We start from the raw sequence: 20,910 nt of genomic DNA, 5'->3' as shown, positions 1-20,910 counted from the left end.
TGTAAGTATTAATGTTTCATGTAAAGTATTATTTCCTTTCTAATTTTAACTGTCACCTAGAAACAAGGTGGCATTATACTCTACCAGTGTTTGGGCTGATTTTTAATGTAGTCTAGGATAGAATAAAATGCTGGCTTCTAACAACACAGATTCATCAATGGCCAATCACATTAATCTGTTAGTTGCTAGCTATCTTTGTATTTTCCCACTGAATTGGAAAAGAAAGTACAAACTTTGTGAAGTTTGCCTAGTTGTGCAACCCATAACATTTAGGGAGCTTGTTTTGTTTTTGTTTTTTAAACTTTTGCTGTGTAACTGTCACACTTCATATCTCGTGTGAAAGACACCCTTCCTTTAGGGATTTTCCCTTAGTGCCTTGTGGCACACAAGAGCAGACCCACCATTTAGAAGCATTTAAGTAGCTTGTGTATTAATATGACAAAGAAACAAAATGTTAGTGTACCTTTTAGCTCCTGAACACAAAACCACAGTGACAGTAAACTAGGTCAAGGCATGGTAACAGAGAGAGTTAGTCTTGGTCTTTGAGAGTAAATCCCCCTTACCTCCTAGTCATGACTCATTGACCTAACCAGAAAGTTCAGATGGACCAATGCTGCAAAATAGCAAACATCATGGTGTGTGATCACCGTCGTGTGCTGCTGATACTTGCAATGGGCACTAGACCTATCTTCTTGTTGACAACAGGTAGGTAGAAAAATGCCTCCTTGGAGATTTTCTTCAGTCTTTCCGATCGTATTGGGATGGACTTAGTGTTCAGGAAGATTGTCAAACAACAAAGGAACACAGCTTGGAATTTGTTTCTGGACAGGCATGGGTTAAAGTAGTGGGTCGGTCATTTGTCCTTGTAGCCTCAGGTCATCCTTGGGACACATCATGGTGCCACTATTGATTTGGTACATGGTAGAGAGTAGTTTGCTCATCCTTGTGTCTAGGGAGAAAAAGAGACATTTGTAGCATAAATTTATAAAATGAGGGGGACTGACATTTGCTTGTTGTGGGAGGTAGGGGTTTAAGACATAAGAACTTAGTACTTGACAGCCATATTAGCTAGTGGCGCTCGATAAAACCCCTTCCAGTGAGGTTTAAGCAATGTGAAAAATGATGTACCCAAATGTGAAAATATTGTTATTTCATGATCAACTGGGTCAATTGGTAGAACCTCTCCTACTTGTGAATGAAACATTGCATCTCATATGTATTGTTATAATCTAACATAGCGCCATTTAACTAATAATGTTAATATTCTGTCAGAAGTGCTGAGAAGACCCAAAGTCCTACAAATTAATACTTCACATGAGGAGAATGCTAGTCTTTTATAAGTTGTAGATTTCATGTTCGTATGGCCAGGGCCATTTTTAACATATATTATGGCAACTTTCTTTTCAATATGCAATTTTCAGATTTTTATTGTTCCTGTTGGATCTGGATCTGGATGATGTGAGTAGTGGAGACGCTGTTGGTGTTATAAAACTTTATGAACTGTTTACAACATCCTGTAAAATGCCCACTTGCTCTTAATGGACAAGGCATTTCAGGCATTGGAATAAGGTCTTTTATAACATTTGCTGACAGATATTTGTATATGAGTTGCTTCTGTCCATCCTGGAAATATACAAACACTAAAGCATACATTTATAAGGATAGCATTTTATTTGAATAGATTATCTGAATAATTATAAATATCTGTCAAGGAAAAGGATGAGTTGCCTTCTTTGTCTTTAGAGTTTTCCTCATACTGTGGGCCTAAAAAATGGGGCAGTTCTTATAGTACTATTGAGCTAAACTGGCAAAATTATGGAGCATGTAACTCACATCTAATTATTCCTAGAATTCCTTCTTTGTTCATGTGTGCCAGGCCATGAGTTGAATTAGTGGGGAGTAGAAAGGAATACTTTGACAATACCAAGTGGCCATCTAGGAAGTGCCAAAGATGGTTTGGTTACAAAGTCACTCTGACAGTGTGCTAAGTATCTCCTCCCTTGAATTTAGGGTTGTCAGAGAAGACTAGTTATGTTTTATAAACCAATGGTCTAGCCAGAGATTGAGGAATAGCATTTTGGATTAGAGATCCGGCAATATAATAGTCACGTAAGACAGTGATATAAGGACCATTTGGATATCTTAGCTCCTCCAGAAGTGAGGCACCTAAATGGTATCATAACCACCACTTGCCATAATTACCCCAAGCATAGCCAGCGCCATTGCAAATGTTAACAGTTTTTTGGGTTTTGTGTTTTCTAAGTGGTTGTTGTTATTGTTTAAGTACCCACTTAAGGAAGAGCATCAGGTTCTGCTGCTTGGGGGTGCCTCTGTTGGCCAGGTAGAGGTGGGGCCTTGGCTGTTTCTATAGGGTTTCTATAGGGTTTGGTTTGGTAAAGTGGTAATTATCTAAACATTTTCTGTCTTGCTAGGCATCTGCTTTCCTGGTCCTTTGGCTAGAATGAGCAAGCTTCTTTGGAGGCTTTTTTCTTTTTTTTTTTTTTTTGGTGTGCACCTCTTGGTGTTTATGGGTAGCTAATTTTTTCACTGTTTGATCTAGGATATATGAGACAAAAACAAAATCCAGGGAATTCACTGTCACATCATTCCCTGAGTTCTGAGCTTGTTCCCCAGACTTCCTTTTCCTGTCCACTTTGAAAGTCTTACATTTGCTTGATAATGTCCAGGCTTTTTGGCTACATCTATTAGGAGGAGTAGGGAGAAATGTTTCTACTCCATCTTGGTCCCTGTAGTGTTTTTGTATCAATGACATGGGAATTCCACTGGAATTAAGAAACATAGCATGAATTTCAGATGTCTCTCGAGACATGCAGAGTGACCTAATCTAGATCAGAGCTTTCTTCAGTGGAAACCCTGGGCCTGGGTCATTGTTTAAAAATCAACTTTATGTGGTTTAATATTCATACAATAATGAATGTTTTACATACAATTGGATGCACTCATTTTAAGACTACAGTTTAGTGAATTTTAACAAATATATATACACCTGTGTAGCCATCACCACCATTAAGATGTATTCTCATTACTCCCCAAATTGCCCTAATAGATAGAACCGTAATCCCTGCCTAGAGCAAGTATTGAGATGATTTCTCTCAATACAGTTTAAGTTCTGCCTGCTATAATCCTTTATTTAAATGGAATCTGGGCAGCCCGGGTGGCTCAGCAGTTTAGCATCACCTTCAGCCCAGGGCATGATCCTGGAGACCCGGGATTGAGTCCCATGTCGGGCTCCCTGCATGGAGCCTGCTTCTCCCTTTGCCTGTGTCTCTGCCTCTCTCTCTCTCTCTCTCTCTCCCGTCTCATGAATAAATAAAATATTTTAAAAAATAGATGGAATCATAGGGGCACCTGGGTGGCTCAGGCAGTTAAATATCTGACTTTTGATTTCTACTCAGGTAATGATCTCAGGGTTATAAGATCGAGCCCCACAGCACGCTCTGTGTTCTGTGTGGGGCCTACTTAGGATTCTCTCTCTGCCCTTCCCCTCTTTTCCCTCTCTAAAAAAATGTATATGTATATATATTGATTTTTAAAATGGAATCATAAATAGGTACTCTTGTCTAGCTTCTTTTACTCATCAAGATTCTTTTAAGATTTATCCATGTTGTGTATATTGGTATTTGTTTCTTTTTATTGATAATGACTATTCCATGGTACATCGTACACTCCTCCTCAACTTGTTATCCATTCACCTCTTGATGGACATTTGTACTTTCCATTGTAGGTCATTATAAATGAAGGTGCTGTGAGCATTCATGTGCAAGTCTTTTGGTAGACAAAAGTTTCCATCCGTCTTGAGTAAACATCTGGGAGTGGAATAAGTGGCTCACACAGTAAACATACAGTAATTTAACTTTACAAGAAACTGTCAAACTGATTTCACAAGTGGCTGTCCAATTTTGCATTAACAACAGCAGTACGTGAGAATTTTGATTACTTCACTTCCTTAGGCTAGGCTCAGCCTGTGGCATTTCTTACTAAAATTAACCCATGCTCCCACCATTTCAGCTCTTTATTTAAATTCCCTTGCACAGAAGGGTTGAGTCAGGTCAGACTCTGGGGTCTTCCCTCACATACACACACTTGAACCACTCTCCCCATTTGACTTTTTAATTCTGGATTTTGATTCTTTCTCAAGCTAACCCCACTATTTGTCAGCATAGGAGTTCCTTCTTGAAGGGAAAACTAACACTGCCTGGTGTCATTAAGAAGCCTAGCCTGAAAGAGATGTAAAAAAAAAAAAAAAAAAATCATTTGGAGGGTCTAGGGTGGTGGAGACCAGTAGATCAGTCAGCTATTGGTAATCTAGTAGGAAGTAATGAACACGATAATTTTGTAGCTGTTTTAATCCTAATAGACCTTGGAAGATTTGTAAGTCACCTACTTTCTTTTTTTTTTTTTTTTTTTTTTTTTTTTTTAATTTTTATTTATTTTATGATAGTCACAGAGAGAGAGAGAGAGAGGCAGAGACACAGGCAGAGGGAGAAGCAGGCTCCATGCACCGGGAGCCTGACGTGGGATTCGATCCCGGGTCTTCAGGATCGCGCCCTGGGCCAAAGGCAGGCGCTAAACCACTGCGCCACCCAGGGATCCCTTGTCACCTACTTTCAAAATGCGGTTTGCCTCATGGAACCTGATAATACAGAATTGTTTTTTTCATTGAAAATGAGAAAAAAAGACTTTATGCGAAAGAAATATTCCCCCAATTAATTCCATTAGTTCAATTTCAACTAATTCAGAAATAACTTTTACCAATCTCCTTTTCTTTACAGTAATAACCATGCAGGAAATTAAATTTTATTTGGACAATCCCTCAACCCACTCAACACGGGCTAGTATTTTTTTCAATTCTCTAATTGTCACCTACTCATTAGACAACCTGCAAGGATCCTACTTGGTGGATACTTCTCTCCTTTGACAGGCAGCACAAACCAATCTATAGACGTTTTGATCAGGACATCACTGCAAGAGGCCCAGAGCAGGGAGCCAGATGAGGTTGGTCTTATTTGGGCCTTAGTTTCCCCATATTTAGTTTACGAGTATTTCTAAAATTAGATTTCAGGCCACAGGACTGTATTCCTCGGGATGCCCGTTATAACCTTAAGATGTCTGCAGGACAGACAGAATGGAAAGTAAGAGATGCTTCCCCCAGGGCAAAACGTTTCCCCGAAGGACAATATTCTTCTAGGGGCTGGTATCTGAACTGTCCGCCCTGATTCTGTAGACTGTCAGCAAGGAGAAAAATCACCTTGTGAATTTAAGTGAATCGGCCGCGGATTCCCTGGAGTGCCCACCAGGTGTTACTCAGCCTGTGTTAAGGCTGAGCCTTGAGTCCTCCCTTGGAGCGGGGTACAACTAATCAGGCATTGCTGGAAGATTCTCCTATGTTCTCCCAGTTTCTGCCCCCTGGTGTCCATGCCCCCTATGATGCTCTCTGCTTGAGTGTGCATGAGATCTGGGATATAATGGGATTTCATCCTATGATTGGGACGGGTTACCTGGCAAAATGAAGGGATTCTGCAGATGTAGCTGAGGCCTCTAAACAGTTGACTTTGGATTAATCAAAAGAGATTATTCTGGATGAGAGTGACCTGAGCAGGTGCACATCTCGAAAGTGGATCTGGGCCTTCTCCGAAGGGAAGAGATGTTTGAAGTGAGAGAGATCCTCCTGCTGGCCTTGAAGAAGGAAAGAGCATGTTCAAAACTGCCTGTGGAAGGAGCCACGTGGCAAGGACCCCAGGGTCGCTTGTGGTTTCTGGTCAATGGCTAGCAGGAAAACAGAGTTTCCGTACAAGGAACTGAGTTCCACTGATCACTTTGACGAGCTTGGAAATGGTTTCTTTGCTAGTCAGACACTCAGACAAGGACACGGCCCAGCTGGTATGTTGACTTCAGCCTGGTAGGACCCCGAACAGAGAACTAGCTAAACTGTGCCTGGACTCCAGACCGTAGGAACCATGAAAGAATAAATGCGTGCTGTTGAAAGATGCTAAGCTTGTAGTAAGGGGATCTGCAGCAGCAGAAAATAGATACAGAGCAGGGACCAGAGAGCACTAATCTCCCCCAGCTTTGTGCCCCTAGATTTCACAGCACTAGCAAAGGGCCCTGGACATAACAGGGCAGAGAGTCCAACCTGGTATGGAAACCATGGAGGATCCTTTCGATGGAAGTACATGAGCCCTGACATAGGACAGAACTGATTGTCTATGCAGTCCTCAGCTGTGTGCTTCACAACCACTGTGCAAGGATGATATTATTTGTTAGAATCCTTTTATTTTATTTTATTTTATTTTATTTTATTTTATTTTATTTATTTTTTAAAGAATCGTTTTACGAATAAGAATGCCCAAAGTCCTTTAGTTGATGAGCACAGGTATCAGGATTCCTAACCAGATCTTGATGACTCCAAAGTCAGTGAGCTTTCCATTTTACAGGGTTGCTTCCCATTCCTTATCTCATCTCATCAAAAACTATGTTTTTGAGCTCCTGAGGCCCACATTTTCACTCACCTCGCAAGTGCCCAACTGTGGCATGCTCATGCAGTTTTACTCCTTGCCTGAAGCAACTCCTTCTAGCCCAAACTTTCCTCATGGGTCCTCTCACTCATATATGTTTGCTGCTACTCACACACACCTGTCACGGACAGATGCTCCTGGCTTAGATCCCCCAGTGATACCAGCTGCTTTCTGGATCTTATGGTAACAGGTGAGAGAAGAATAGAGCTAGAGGGAAAATCAGGGAGAAAAGTAAAAAAAAGAAAACTATGAATAAGCATCTGCCAATTCTCAGCCCAAGCTGGCTCCCCAACTCTTTAGCATTCCACCTCCATCCTGGGACTTGTTCACCCTTCTTCAGTTTGGCTTCTTTAAATGATGCCATAAAGTATAGTTCTTGGCCATCTTGAGGGCAGGTTCTGGAAAATGAGTCTCTGCCATTTGTTCAGACTGCTTTTTAAGGATCTGAGATCATCTGTTCTGCTCTTTCCTGCAGCCATTCCCAAGGAAGGGCCCAGTCCTTTCTAAGCTTCTGTCAGCCTGACCGACTCTCCTTACATATGCTGCTTCAGGATCTGAAAAGGCCAAAGCTCTAAGAAGCAGGGATAAGGTGTTTTCACAATCTGTTTTACAGATGGATGCTCTCTGCTAGATTCTAGTGCATGCCTTGCCTTGTGTTCTTGATGTGTCTTTTGGAGAAGTAAGTAGTAGAAAGAGCAAAGAATTGAGAGTCAAAAAAATACCTAGTTCATGTTCAGGCGCCACCATCACATGCTGTGTGACCTTAGGCAAGCTGTTCAACCTCTGAGCTTTCATTTCCTTAGTTACAAATTAGGGTAATGACACCCACCTCATAAGATTCGTATGAGAATTACAGGAGGTGATGTTTGTAACGTGTCTGGCGTGGAGAAACTGCATAACAGAGCTAACTACTAATATAAGCACATGTGGCAAAATGATGTTAGGAAACATTAACTGATGCATTCCCATCATCTACATCCCCACTTGCTCTTATTCTTTTATGCTCCCTATTCCCACAATGTCCATTTGGCTGTTAGATGTGGGATCTTTGTAGCCTCAAGGAGAATTGTCACAGCAGAAGAAAGAGGACATTATATTCTCAAGTTCTGACATCCAACAGCTGAAGCTGACACAGAATGAGATGGCTGATCTACTTCTTCCCTCCTTTGCCCCCTGCCACTAGGTCAAAGTCCTCCAAGGAAAAGGGAGGAGCTCTAGGGAGGAGGATGCCAAAGTGATTCACTGGTGTGGGTTCCTGCCCATTTCCTGCTTGGAACCCTGAGAGAGAAGCTCCCACAGTAACCACCACCCACCCCATCAGAGTAGCTATTGGAAAAGCAGTCTCACCGACACCATGCTTGTCCCAACAGCACTCAGGAAACACCTAACTAAGCTTCTTCTGCGATCTGAGGTGCGGTTGACTTTGATGGGTGCAAAACATGCCATCCCAAAATAGGCCTCTTTGGCATAGGGTTATTTTGAGTAACTGCAGACACAGGAGAGGCTCTGAAAATGGAATGGAAGTTACTCTTTTGCAGGAGACATTTGCATTTATTAAGGAAACCTCCATATGTACAGAGGTCTCCCTCTGCATACAAGAAAAGAAGGATGACTCTTAATCATAAGAGACTTATCGGTGGAGGAGGCACAGACTTTAATCTCTATAACAGTCCAACTCTTGTTTACCTTTGTTTTTCCTGATAACCTCCCCCATAACCAGCCTATCTCACTTTCTTTTGTTGTTAGCTGAAGATGGTATTTAAGCCATCTCAGGGAGTTATTACCCACTTTTCCCTGGGTATCTTCCATTTAGACATGAGATATATGTGTTAGTAAACTTCTGGCTTTCTTTCTCTTGTAAATCTGACTTTTATTACAGAAGTCTCAGCCAAGAACTCAGAAGGTTAGAGGGAAAATTATCTTTCTTCCCTTACAGGGGCCTCAGGGATTCGAGGACATAGAGTAATAGCTGAGTAAACCATAAAAGCAGAAGTTCAGTGGGAATGCAGATATCTGGTTGGATGCCAGAGAGCGGAAGTGATGAGGACCACCAAGTAGGACCCACTGGGCACCTGCAGCAGTGGAGGACTGGATACCTCCAACCCTTCAACCTCTTCCTACCTCAGTGACATGATGTTTCACAAACTCCCAGGCAAGGAGAGAGCCCTAAGTTGGCTGAGTTAACTTTGAACAGATCCAGTTTTCCCTAAACTGATGAGCTTTCCACTACCAAGTAGAATCGAGGTTGAAGTAACTTGATTTATTAAGAGTACTAAAGTTAATTTGTATACCCACAAAATGGAGGCTGTCCCAATGAACTGAATCTCTAAGCAAGTGTGTACATATATTGACACACACACACACACATACACACATCATCATCATCATAGCATCCCTCCCTGCTCTGCTCACCTCTAGGAGTGATCTCTTCTTTTGTCAAGGGCCCTGCCACCCTATACTTTCTCAGTATTCCTATACTTGGGGTTAAAGATGGTTTAAGGCAAACTCACATGTTTATTGCAGCTTCTTTTTTTTTTTTTTTAAGATTTTATTTATTTGAGAGAGAGAAAGAGAGAGGGAAGATGAGGGAGAGAAAATCTGAGGTAGACTCTGCCTAAGTGCAGAGCCCCAGGCAGGGCTCGATCCCAAAACCTTGAGACCATGACCTGAGCCAAAACCAAGAGTCAGAGGCTCAACTGGCTGAGCCACCCAGGTGCCCCTGCAGCTTGGCTTTTTTAATATATACAATTCTAGGTCAAAGTTATCTAAGAATTAGAAAGTAGAGCTTTCTCTCTCACCTCGGATATTTGCCTTTCTATCTAATCAACTGCTAGTTTGAGCCGTAGGAGAAAGTCATTTTTAAGACTACTACCCATTTCCTGCATGAACCCTGAGAGAGAAACTCCCACAGTACCCCACCCCCCATCAGAGTAGCTGTAGGAAAAGCAGCCTGATACCCTGCTTGTCCCAACAGCACTCAGGAAATAGCTAAATAACTTCCTCTGCGGTCTGAGGCGCAGTTGACTTTCAGGGGCTTAAAATTTGACCCACTCTCCTTACACGTGCTTTGAAAAAGATTATCAATACTATTTGTTCACTAGCAAATTTCCTCGGTTGAAGATCATACAGAGCATCCTGGTTGATGAGCAACCATGTGGTTCAGCTGAAGCTAATGTGACCGAAGAATTTATCAGGGTGGCAGTGACACCAGGATAATATGGAGAAAGCAGCAGTTGACTCAGCTTTTCCTTAAAGGTTATTTGGTTACTTTTGCTAGGATACATCTGTTGAAAGATAAACTGAGGCTTATTACATTTTTTTTAAGAGTTTATTTGAATAGAAACGGATTTGAATGAGGCAGCAGCAAACCAGAAGTGGTTAGGAGCCCCCTAGGGCGGGGAAAGATTTTCTAAAAGACACAGAAGCAAGGCAAGGAAATGACTTGATTGGCTCTAGCTTGAGCAGTTGCCTTACTTGGAAAAGTTGGCTGTTTGTGTTTGATCCTCCTTAGGCTTGGATTTCTTTGTCCTGAGGCATTGCAGGCTAAGGTTGGGTGGGCTTCCATAGGCTGCCCAAGGCATTAGAGTCACCTCAGTCCAAATACTGAATCTTTTGATTATAACTGGAAAATATCCTGCCTGGCAAGAGCTGAGCTGGAGACAGGTATCAAGGTGATCAGTGAAGACAAGCCAAAGGGAAAGTAACAGTGGAGCCTTTACATGCTTACTGGGTTGGAGAAGCAAGAAGCCAACTGGGAAATGGCCTCATCCCCTACTGGAGAAGAGGCCAATTGGGAAAGGGACTCATCCCCTGCTAGAATGGGGACAGCACAAACAGGAAGCTGCAGACAAAAGGCTCCTGCCAGTCTGTGGAGGAGGTGGAAGAGATGTGGGGGAAGAGTAGAGTGAAAATACTAAGTCAGAGTGAAGGAGAGTGTTTTCAAGGTCCCCTTCCCTGCAAGCCTAGAAGGTGGTTTCTGCACCTAGAAGGTGCCTGAAAAAATGTCTCAACGATGGGCTCCCCAATAAGGAGGCCTCCAAATGGAGGTGCTAGGGCTGGGAATGCAGATATATGTAAAAGCATCGCCAGCAAGGAGGGCCTGAGGATCCCTCCAAAGACTCAGTGCGATGCGTACAGACGCTGTGCACTGGCTTTGCATGAAGTGTGCTATGGGGAGGTCAATTTTCCCCCACGAGGTCGGGCAGGTAAAACCTCTGTAGTTGGCTAACATCAGGCCTGAGGGATCACATGTAGGGTTGTGATCTGGAGTCACACTCCTCACTCCTCAGCTTGACTTTCTCATCCACAACCCAAGACCTAATTGGATGTCATTGGAAGGAGGTTCATGATGCCACACAAGATGTCAAACGTGCATATTTTAGTAGGTCTTTTTGAACATCCATCTGCATTCTAAACCCTCATTTATTCATTTGCTATTTTTCCATATACTTCCTGAGAGTAGATATATAATAAATGTTTCCTGTATTACTTTGACCTTTATTACTATTTTCCTTTAAAAGCACAACATGAAGACGGTCCTTCTGAGGCCCTGGTTTGTTAGCAATGAGGACAAATGGCCGGTTTCACTCACCATGTGAAATACAGTGAGAAATGAGCATTCCCTCCAGAACAAGTGTGCCATGTGTCCCACATGGGTGTCAAGAGTGGTCCCTAAAAAGCTGACCTATTCTGACTTAGCATAGGCTTGTCTCTCTGTGGTCTAGGGGAAGGAGGCTATACCAAGAGCAAGCAGTTGACCTGCCCTAGGATCAGAGAGAAGCAACTCGAGTTTTTAAACCATTGACTCATCCAAGTTCCTTTTGCTTTCTTTTTTGACAGATAGAGATTAGGAGGCTAGTCAAAGGCTACCTGGGAGAAGGCAGGGACTAGACTTCACACATTCCAGAATTTTCTTTGACTCAGCTTGTCTTATTGACTTGAAAGGAAGGGAAATAGCCTCTTATCAGGTGCTCACTGTTTATTTCACCAACCTGACAAACTCCACAGGGGCACGAAATGTGTCTTTTATCTTTCTTATCCTGGTCCCTAACACAGTGCCTGGCAAGGAAATTATAAATACTCAATAAAAACTTTTTGAATAAAAACTTTAAGTTCTCCAGGGACGGTCTGCATATTCAGGACTGAACCTGCTTGTGGGGCAGCTGTTGTCATGCACGACCTCTCTGAAAGTAGCTCAGCATGGTGGTTAAACAGATAGACCTTAAAGCTAGACTCCTGGGTTCAAATCCTGGCCCTGATCCTAACTTCATTGGGCCTTTGGTCAAGTTATTTCAGTTTCCTCCTTTGTGAATTGGGCTGTCTCGTAAGGTGAATAAAAGCAGCACAGGGGTTAATACTTAAAACCACTTAGAATAGTGGGGGCATAAAGTTGAGAGCTATAGGTGTTGATAAGTAAATAAAGTACTTTTCCTAGTTATACGGACATTTCCAATGACAGCAAACTGATGGATGTCTAAATAGCCTACCATTCATGGTTCTGTTGTACTTTGTCAGACAACTTCTCTGTCATTATCTTTTTTTTGTTGTTGTTGTTTTTTAGAGAGAGAGAGCATGTATACACATGCATGGGAGCAGGGTGGGTGAGGGGGGAGATGGGAGGGGAAGAGAGAGAGAGAGAATCACAAGCAGGCTCCATGTCCAGCACGGAGCTTGATATGGAGCTCCATCTCATAACCCTGAGATCATGACCTGAGTAGAAATCAGGTCAAACGTGCATATTTTAGTAGGTCTCAGATGGTAGATTCTAACCATCTGAGCCACTCAGGAGCCGCTCTGTCATTATCTTTTAATAAATTCTCATGCCACTCCTCCTGGAAGGAAGATATTATTGCCCCCAGTTTAGAGAAGGACAAAGTGTGCAGTTTAGACTGGGGAAGATGCAGCTTGTTATTACCTCGACAGAACCTGACTACATGAAACCCAAAAGAAGAGGGGTAGATGTGGGAGGCAGAGTGGGGACGGGGAATTCTGAACTGAAATGAACTGTGACTATGTTCTGCGAAAAATATTTCTTAGTCATAGCTTAGCTATAAGTTTCACATGCTGAAAAAGTGGGTGGCCAAACAACCATAATATCACCAGAGACAGAGCACATGTCAACTCAACATTTCCTGGAATTTTTTTTAAGATTTTATTTATTTATTCATGAGACAGAGAGAGAGAGAGAGAGAGAGAGAGAGAGAGAAAGTCAGAGACACAGGCAGAGGGAGAAGCAGATTCCATGCAGGGAGCCTGATGTGGGACTCGATCCTGGGATTCCAGGATCACGCTTTGGGCTGAAGGCAGGCACTAAACCATTGAGCCACTCAGGGATCCCCCATTTCCTGGAATGTATTGCTGCAATTTGAAATTATGTCTCTCTCCAACTAAGGTAGTTCCATCAATGCAGTGACTGGACATTTACATCAGGACTTCAACATAAAGTAGATGGCCTTATGGTTCACAGATAAACTTTTACAATAAGCTTCCATCAGTGATTTGAGTTTTAAATTTGTAAAGAGCATGAATATGATTGATGAATATGATTTATTGTGGCTCTGAGTCTAGCCTTTCTTTTTATGTTCTCATTGGATAAACCAAACCAGTTTTGGTTCAACCATCTTAATCTTTCCATTCTGCTCTATTCTTGAGGGTAAATGAAAGGATGTATGATGGTATAGAGGGAGAACAGGAGTAAATCAGATTCTGATCTTGTATGCTTATATACTAGTATTAAAAATTCAAATGAAATATAAATAATATTTGACTGGTTTGAACATCAGAGAGATATATCTAGAAAGTTCATATTCAATTTCTCACATTAAAGATTTTGAAAAAATATTTTCAGAAGGCTAACAAGTTGATCAGTAGGGAGAAAGTACCAAACGAAAGTAAAATAGAAGAATGGAGTTTGTCCATTAAAAACAAATTTGTTATATTTAAGTCATTAAATTTTTATCAGTCTGGGTTGGGTCAAGGGAGTGTTGAATCAAACCACAGCTGATATGCACACGTCAGGCAAATCAGACTTTTTTTTTTCCTCACTCCAAAGTCTCAAGTCCATAGCAGGGGACAGAGAGCTGTGAAGGGTGGAAAGGAGAGCAGGCGATGGGGAAGGCAGGGTGAGAATGTGCAGGTGCAGAAGGAGATTTCAGTCCACAGACTACCTCTACTCCTCACCCCAGCAGCAGTCCAACTCATTCTTACAGATTTTTAAATTGTAGAAACTCTCAACAGGCACCGCTTGCAAAGTTTATTTTTCAATCCTTTCCATCTGAATTTGCATTGGCAGCATTGGTTCTGGAGGCAAATGTTCAGAATAGAGACAGAGCAGTGTTGGCTGGAAACAGGGAGCTACTATTTCTACATGGTATTCATTTTTTTAAAGATTTTATTTATTTGAGAGAGAGAGTGAGAGAGAACACAAGCAGGGGAAGGAGGAGGGTGAGGGGCAGAGGGAGAGGCAGACTCCCCACTGAGCAGGGACCCTGACATGGGGCTTGATCCCAGGACCCTGAGATCATGACCTGAGCCAAAGGCAGACACTTAACCCACTGAGCCACCCAGGAGCCCTTCTACATGGTATTCTTGACTATATCATGTTCTGATTAAAAATTGGAAATAAACAACAACAAATATACACACACACATACAGATACACACATACTACGGTTTTGAGCAGAATCAGGTTTTTAAAATTAAATATGATAAAAACAGGGCACCTGGGTGGCTCAGTTGGTTGAGCATCTGCCTTTGGCTCAGGTCATGATCTTGGGGTCCTGGGATTGAGCCCTGCATCAAGCTCCCTGCTCAGTAGGAAATCCGCTTCTCCCTCCCCCTCTGCCTGCCACTCCACCTGCTTGCTTGTGCTTTCTCTCTCTCTCTCTGTCAAATAAAACTTTATAAATAAATAAATACATAAATAAAAAATAATAAATAAATAATAAGGGAAAAGGTCTTGGAAAACTTGAAGGTCTAGAAATAAATGCTATAAAGAACAATAGGATCTGGGCAGTCCCGGTGGCGCAGCGGTTTAGCGCTGCCTGCAGCCCAGGGCGTGATCTGGAGACCCTAGATCGAGTCCCACGTCAGGCTCTCTGTATGATACCTGCTTCTCCCTCTGCCTGTGTCTCTGCCTCTCTCTGTCTCTATGAATAAATAAATTAAAAAAAAAAAGAACAATAGGATCTGGAAATATTATAAACTTACTTCTTTAGATGGTTGTTAGAATGAGATATGGATATGTTACAGAGTATTACATTTTATTTCCTCCCTGGCTTCACCATCTTCTAAGCCTCCAAACCCAGGTCACCTCTCCCCTCTCCCACCATGGCTTCTTCTGCTGTCCATCCACCTTTACCAGGTTGCTTCTGCTCTGGCCAGTTATTTTTAGCTTGTGAGAATGATCACTGCCTATGCTGCCCACAGGTACTGTGATGAGTTCTTTTTTTTTTTAAAAGATTTTATTTATTTATGAGAGAGAGAGAGAAAGAGAGAGAGAGAGACAGGCAGAGAGACAGGCAGAGGGAGAAGCAGGCTCCATGAAGGGAGCCCAGTGTGGGACTCGATCCCGGGTCTCCAGGATCACGCCCTGGGCTGAAGGTGATGCTAAACTGCTGAGCCACCCAGGCTGCCCAGATTCCACATAAAACAAAAAGCATAAGGAGCAGATCAGACAATGGACTCTTTCAGCTCAGACAAGCGCCTTAATAGCTTTTATACCAAGTATAAATTTAGCAAACACATTTTCTTGAAAGGGAGATGCTTGCCTTTTCTGAAGGTTCCTAAACATCTCAGTTCTTTGGGTCTTTTTTTTAAAAATCTTAATTCCAAGATAATTAACATAGAGTGTTATATGTTACTCGGTGCTAATCATAAGTGTACTCATCCCCTTCACTCATTTCCCCTACCCACCTCCCCGCTGGTAACTACCAGTTTGTTTTCTGTAGTTCAGAGTTGGTTTTTTGGTTTGTCTTCTCCCCCCTTTGTTCATTTGTTTTTTCTTAAATTCCACATACGAGTGAAATCATATGGTATCTGTTAGGTCTTTTCAAATCAGTGCAGTAGAAGGTAGAGATTCTGGGAATGAAAATTTTTTTGTGGATATTTGTTGGCCTGCTTACTGTGATAATTAACTGTAATCATATTGTAAAGGATAAGGATGGAACAAGCAGAAAATCAATCAAGAAACTCATACTCTAGTTTGTTCCTTCAATGAAAAAACCTGGTACTGAGAATTATCTATGGCTCAAGCTCCAATATTAAGTATGTTACGACTCCTCAACTAATACCTACCGAGGTTGAGGCAAGGAAGAAAGTCAAGTACACAAACTAAACAAAGTCCCGTAACATGGCTTTTGGAAATGTGTGGTACCCTCTCCACCCCTCCCCTCTGTACTGATCCTGTTCTCACCACTGACAACATGAACATTTGTACGCTTCCACCTGCCCTTGATTTAATTTCATCTTTGAAGGCAGGAGTGAAAGGTGCAATAAAAAGGAGTCATTGATGCCATAAATGGAGCTGGGAGGCCATTAAGGTGGGCTTTATGCACACTCCTCACGGGGGGGGGGGGGGGTACCATGAACTCTTGATCTGGACCAAATATTCCAAGGACTCTGCACAATGCCTGCAATTTGGTATCATGATGAACTTTTGCTCAGTGATAGTCTTAGCAAGCAATTATGGTTAGCCAAGATTAGTTTGCTGCTGCCAACACCAATCAAAATTCTTTGCAAACAACGTGCAAATGTTTTCCAAGCATTCGCTTTTGCCTTTAATAAATCCTGACTTCTGTTCATTAGTGGGCCAAAATTTGAGTTGTTACCCGAATCTGTGCTCCCAAATTGCAATTCTCAGACCCCAAATAAATGTGTTTGTGTTATTTCAGTATTGCTTCTTTTCTCAGATGACAACAGGTAATACACCGACATGCTTCCAAAGTCAAATTGATATAAAAGTGAACAAGTGTGAAATCTCACTTCCATTCCTTTCCCCATCCACCATTTACATTGGTTTCACCTTTAAAAAAAAAAAAATCCTTCTGGTATTTCCTTATGCAAATACATATTATCTCCTTCCTCCCTTTTTACACAAAATACAGCCTATTACCTGTAGTGTTGTTTCATCCTTTTCTACTTAATCATATATGCTGAAGATCTTTACCCATCAGTTGTGGAGGCTCCTTCTCATTCTTCTACAGCAAATCAGGTTCCATTATGTGGATGTATTGCAGTGTATTTAACTGGTTTTCTTTATAGTTAAGTTGTTACTTTTCTTTTAACCATTAAAAGCAACATTGTGATGAGTAATTATGCATATCATTTTGTACATGTACAGATGTATGGGTAGTTTGACTTTCAAGAAATCAGAATGCTACTTCAAAGAGTAATTTGCTAAGTATTGCCGGATTCTCCTTCACAGGGAATTATACCATTTTGCACTCCAACCAGTGGGAGGATATATTTCCTCATTGTGTTGCTGAAAGAATGTGATCAAACATCAGGACTTCTGTCAATCTGACAGAAGGACAGAGGATACCTTAGTTCAGTTTGCTTTTCTCTTATGATGATGGAGATTAAGCTCTTTACCTGAGTGTTACGGACATTTGGCCTTTCTTTTTCTGTAAACTATGTTCATGTCCTTTGGTCATTTTTCTACTGAATTGCTGTTTTTCTTTTTTATATCTAAGACTTCTCTATATAGTAAGGAGATTAGAATGGGCTGGTTTTCTCAGCCCATTATAGAACTGTAGCTTCAAAGAGTCTTAAAGTTATTCCTGCCATCCTCTATTCCTTGGAAACAAGAATCTCCTATTCCCAGTTCAGATCATTTAATTTAGCTTTCTGACTTAAAAAGTGTTCTATGTTCATTATAAAAACACTGGAAGGAATTTAAAACTGCACGTTTGCACTTTGTTATATTACTTCTCTAAGTACATGAAATAAGGGAATACTCCCCAGAGGTGGCCGCCAGTGACATTAGTGGTTTGACATACATTTCCCCTGAGTTCTTTATCCCCCTCTATTAGCCCTATTTAAAATTTATGTGGTGGATAATGTTTTATCTCAGCAATATCCTTTATACTCTGTTACCATTCCGCAAAGCAAGGGAACAAACAAAAACATGGTCCTATGCAGGGACCGTGATCTATGCAGATCTGGTATCCTTGCCAGCATTACGGTCATCTGAATGGGGGCTCAGCACAGGGCCTAGGAAGAAGAGAGCTCTATCCTATTCAGTAACTTGCCACAATCTCAAAGTATTTGATCACAGGATCCTGCTGCATCCTCTTTGGCCCTTCCAAATCAAGCTGTAGCTCTTGGTTAAAAATGTTTTGTAACTCGAGTTAGTAGCAGAATATCAGAAACCAGAACAACAAAAACTTGAACACACCAGTAATTTGTAAGTTAAAACTTGCAGTTTGAAATAAAAATTCATAACAAAAGTTTACAAAATTGTCACACAGGAGCACGTCTTAAGATACCATTACATGCTTCGTTTACTTAGAAAAAGTTCCACAGGTGAGACAAAGAGTGGTCATTTATAAATGTGAGTTTCCTTTGAGAAAAAGAGAGCTTATATGAAATGTCAGACTGCAAAACCAGAGAGGCACTGGGATGGAGCACGGACTCAGGGCCTGCCCATTGGGGCCGTGCTGCTGCTTCCTGGTGTGCCAAAGAAGCAGGGACACCAGCAATTTCCAAGGACCTGTGTGCCATGGGCCTTTCATTTCAGTGAACAGTACATCATTATAACAGTACCATTTCCTGTACCTTTGATTGTAAACTTCAACAGAAAATAACTTATCATGCTTAAAAATTGTACTACAAAATGTGCTGTGGTTGCTGTTGTGACTCTCAGCGTCTTCGGAGACCGTCCATCTCAGAAGTTTCTGATTTGGTTTGCTTTCTTAGAGGTTCCTGACCTGGGGGACATCCTCCACACACACCAGTCCATACAAAAAAAAAAAAAAAAAAAGAAAGCTAGCAGGTGCTTTTTCCAAAGCTGGTCCAGGGCCCTGCCCTCATCACACAGGCTGTGCCCACAGTGTCTCTGCTCACGCTCAAACCATCTTCTAATTAGAGTGCCTGGTTGATTGATCTATTGCTTCTCCATGGCATTTCAGTGTTTATTATGTAAGTTGTATTTCAGTATGTTCCTGCAGAATTTCTTCAATTCACGCTGCTATCAGGTGATCAGCAGTTTGAGGTTCTTATACAATAGCTCTTCATGTATTTTGCTGGTATGTGAAGCTCAACAGATTGGCCCAGCCACAAACTACAGGAGATGGATGTTGGTGGATGAGCTACATTTCAGCACCTTGTGATTCTAACTCTGCCTCCCTCCTTTAATGTTGCATTTAGCATTGTAAGAGTCTATGGGGATTTGTTCACACTTCCTTTCTGGCAAATTAGTTTCTTTTTCAATATTAAACATGACTTTTTGCAACAAAGACATGCTTCAGCCAAACACCACAAAACCATGCACTCAGACAAATGATCTAAAAATACAGTGACTTATATCCCTATCCTGATTCTAAAAATCAAGGTAGGTCTTTTAGATTTTGATCATGCCCATGGAGCCGTGTCTATAATTCGACAAAAACCAGGGTGCATACTTTCAAATAAGAACAGATCAAGATCACTGAAATTCATAACTACAATGCTTAACTTTTTTCCATAATTACTTAAAAATTCATAACACCATCACTAAAACTTGCTAATTATCAGGGCAGTTAATTTAGAAACATTTCCTCTCACAATGATTATACCATTACCCATTTCTATTTATTCCTAATTAAATTCAATTTTAGCTACCTGGTTCTGAGTGTGAGGTAGCCTCATAGTTCTATTGCTATGAAAGGAGCATGTTCTGAAGTAGCACTTCAAGTATTCAATTAGATTTAAATGAGAGGAAAATATAGGATCAGTTAAACCATTTCCTCACTTGGCATATGAACCAAACCAAACCAAACCAACCCATCCATCTTCAGTGATAAAGATACAGTTCTTTTGTGAGCATAGACACAATACATGGAATCTGTTTCTTTCCATGAAAAGCAGAGTCTAGAGAAAAGGACTCAAATTCTGTTGCGACCTTTCGGTTAACCCGAGTAAGAATGTGCATAAACTCAAGCTTGTGAGCGTATAGTTTCAGCATCGCACAAAGTGACTGGATGAACCAGGATCCATCCTTTGAATTTCGCCAGGAATAGTAACCTACAAGGCAAAATATAGCCAACATAGCATGAGTATCTGATTTTAATAGATTTAATAGAGTATCTGATTTTAATACACAATCATTAAGGTAAAAACAAACAAACGTCCACCAGCATTACTAGCCATAAAAAGAAAATAACCACCACCTCTCATTTCAGGGGAGACGATGCTGGACGAGGGGAAAGTGTGCTGTGCATACACCTCTGCTTTAGGCAAGGAAAAAAGTTGTGGACTACCTTCCCTGCTGAAGGATGGTGAGCTCTCTTTTTCGGTTTCCCTTCTCACAGGGAGGAAGGGAAACATGCAAAAGATCAGAGGCCAACGGATAAGAAGCACCACTGTTAAGTAGCATGGTGTTGTAGTCAGATCATGGTTTATTCAAGAAATATATCGCTTACATATGCACAGACATTTGGGTGTCCTAAATTTGTCTACAAGGCATCTGAAAAATATGATAGAGACATCAAAGAGTATTCAAAAACTCCAAAAAGGGGAAAGCAATGTATTTATTGTACTAATTTTCAGATTAACTATCAGATTTATTGCTTCTAATTTAGAAGTACTTTACCTGGAAAAATGTCTTGAGGTTCAAAAGAAATCCTATTGAGCATATTTTAAAATGTAACATTGTTTAACCTCACATTTATTTGTCCTCTATTTGCAAACTTTGTGAAACCCTGAGTCAGCTATATAATAAATAAATTGCAAGAGCAATCAATATTTATTGATCTGAGGACATAAAAACATAGAATGACCTGGTTCTTTTCCCTCATGACACTTTGCCCTCCTACATGCTATTCAGGTTTATTTTTATTATTATTTCCTATCTTCCAAAGGATTCCTGGAAAATGTACTAATCTCCTATTCTAAGAAGTGGACAAGCTCTGCCAAATACCAGACATGACAAGAAGGCACATATTGTACACCATGTTACAAAATTACAATACATTATTCTATATTAACAATATAGTCTCCTATCTGGCATTAAGTTCCTGAATGACACAGTGGAAGTAAGCTTTCTTATAAATGCACATTTTACAGCCAGACAGTTGCTAAAGACAACTTCCTGATGCTTCTCTGTAGCTAAGGTAACGAAATACGGATCAGTTAGCTGTTCATGAATATCAAAATCGTGATAGCCTTTGGAACACTG

The 20,910-nt window shown here is 41.1% G+C and overlaps 1 protein-coding gene and 1 long non-coding RNA gene across 5 annotated transcripts in view; one reads left to right on the top strand and one right to left on the bottom strand.

Annotated features, from left to right (window-relative positions):
- Positions 1–392: 392 nt before the first annotated feature.
- On the top strand, positions 393–20,775 carry LOC119869517. Its single transcript, XR_005371637.1, has 3 exons — positions 393–705; positions 1,422–1,458; positions 19,916–20,775. It is a non-coding gene; the product is annotated as an uncharacterized LOC119869517 (long non-coding RNA).
- CASP3 (caspase 3) overlaps positions 17,935–20,910 on the bottom strand; it is a 21,312-nt gene continuing 18,336 nt past the window's right edge. For all 4 annotated transcript variants that reach the window (XM_038560422.1, XM_038560420.1, XM_038560423.1 and 1 more), the window contains one exon: positions 17,935–19,757. In XM_038560422.1, coding sequence (XP_038416350.1) covers positions 19,528–19,757 — 230 coding nt within the window. In that variant the 3' untranslated portion in view covers positions 17,935–19,527. The remainder of the gene's footprint in view (positions 19,758–20,910) is intronic.

This window comes from Canis lupus, chromosome 16, assembly GCF_011100685.1.
Source record: "Canis lupus familiaris isolate Mischka breed German Shepherd chromosome 16, alternate assembly UU_Cfam_GSD_1.0, whole genome shotgun sequence".
NCBI lineage: Eukaryota > Metazoa > Chordata > Mammalia > Carnivora > Canidae > Canis > Canis lupus.
Note: the sequence above shows the minus strand (reverse complement) of the source record. Positions and strands in the feature narration are given on the sequence as shown.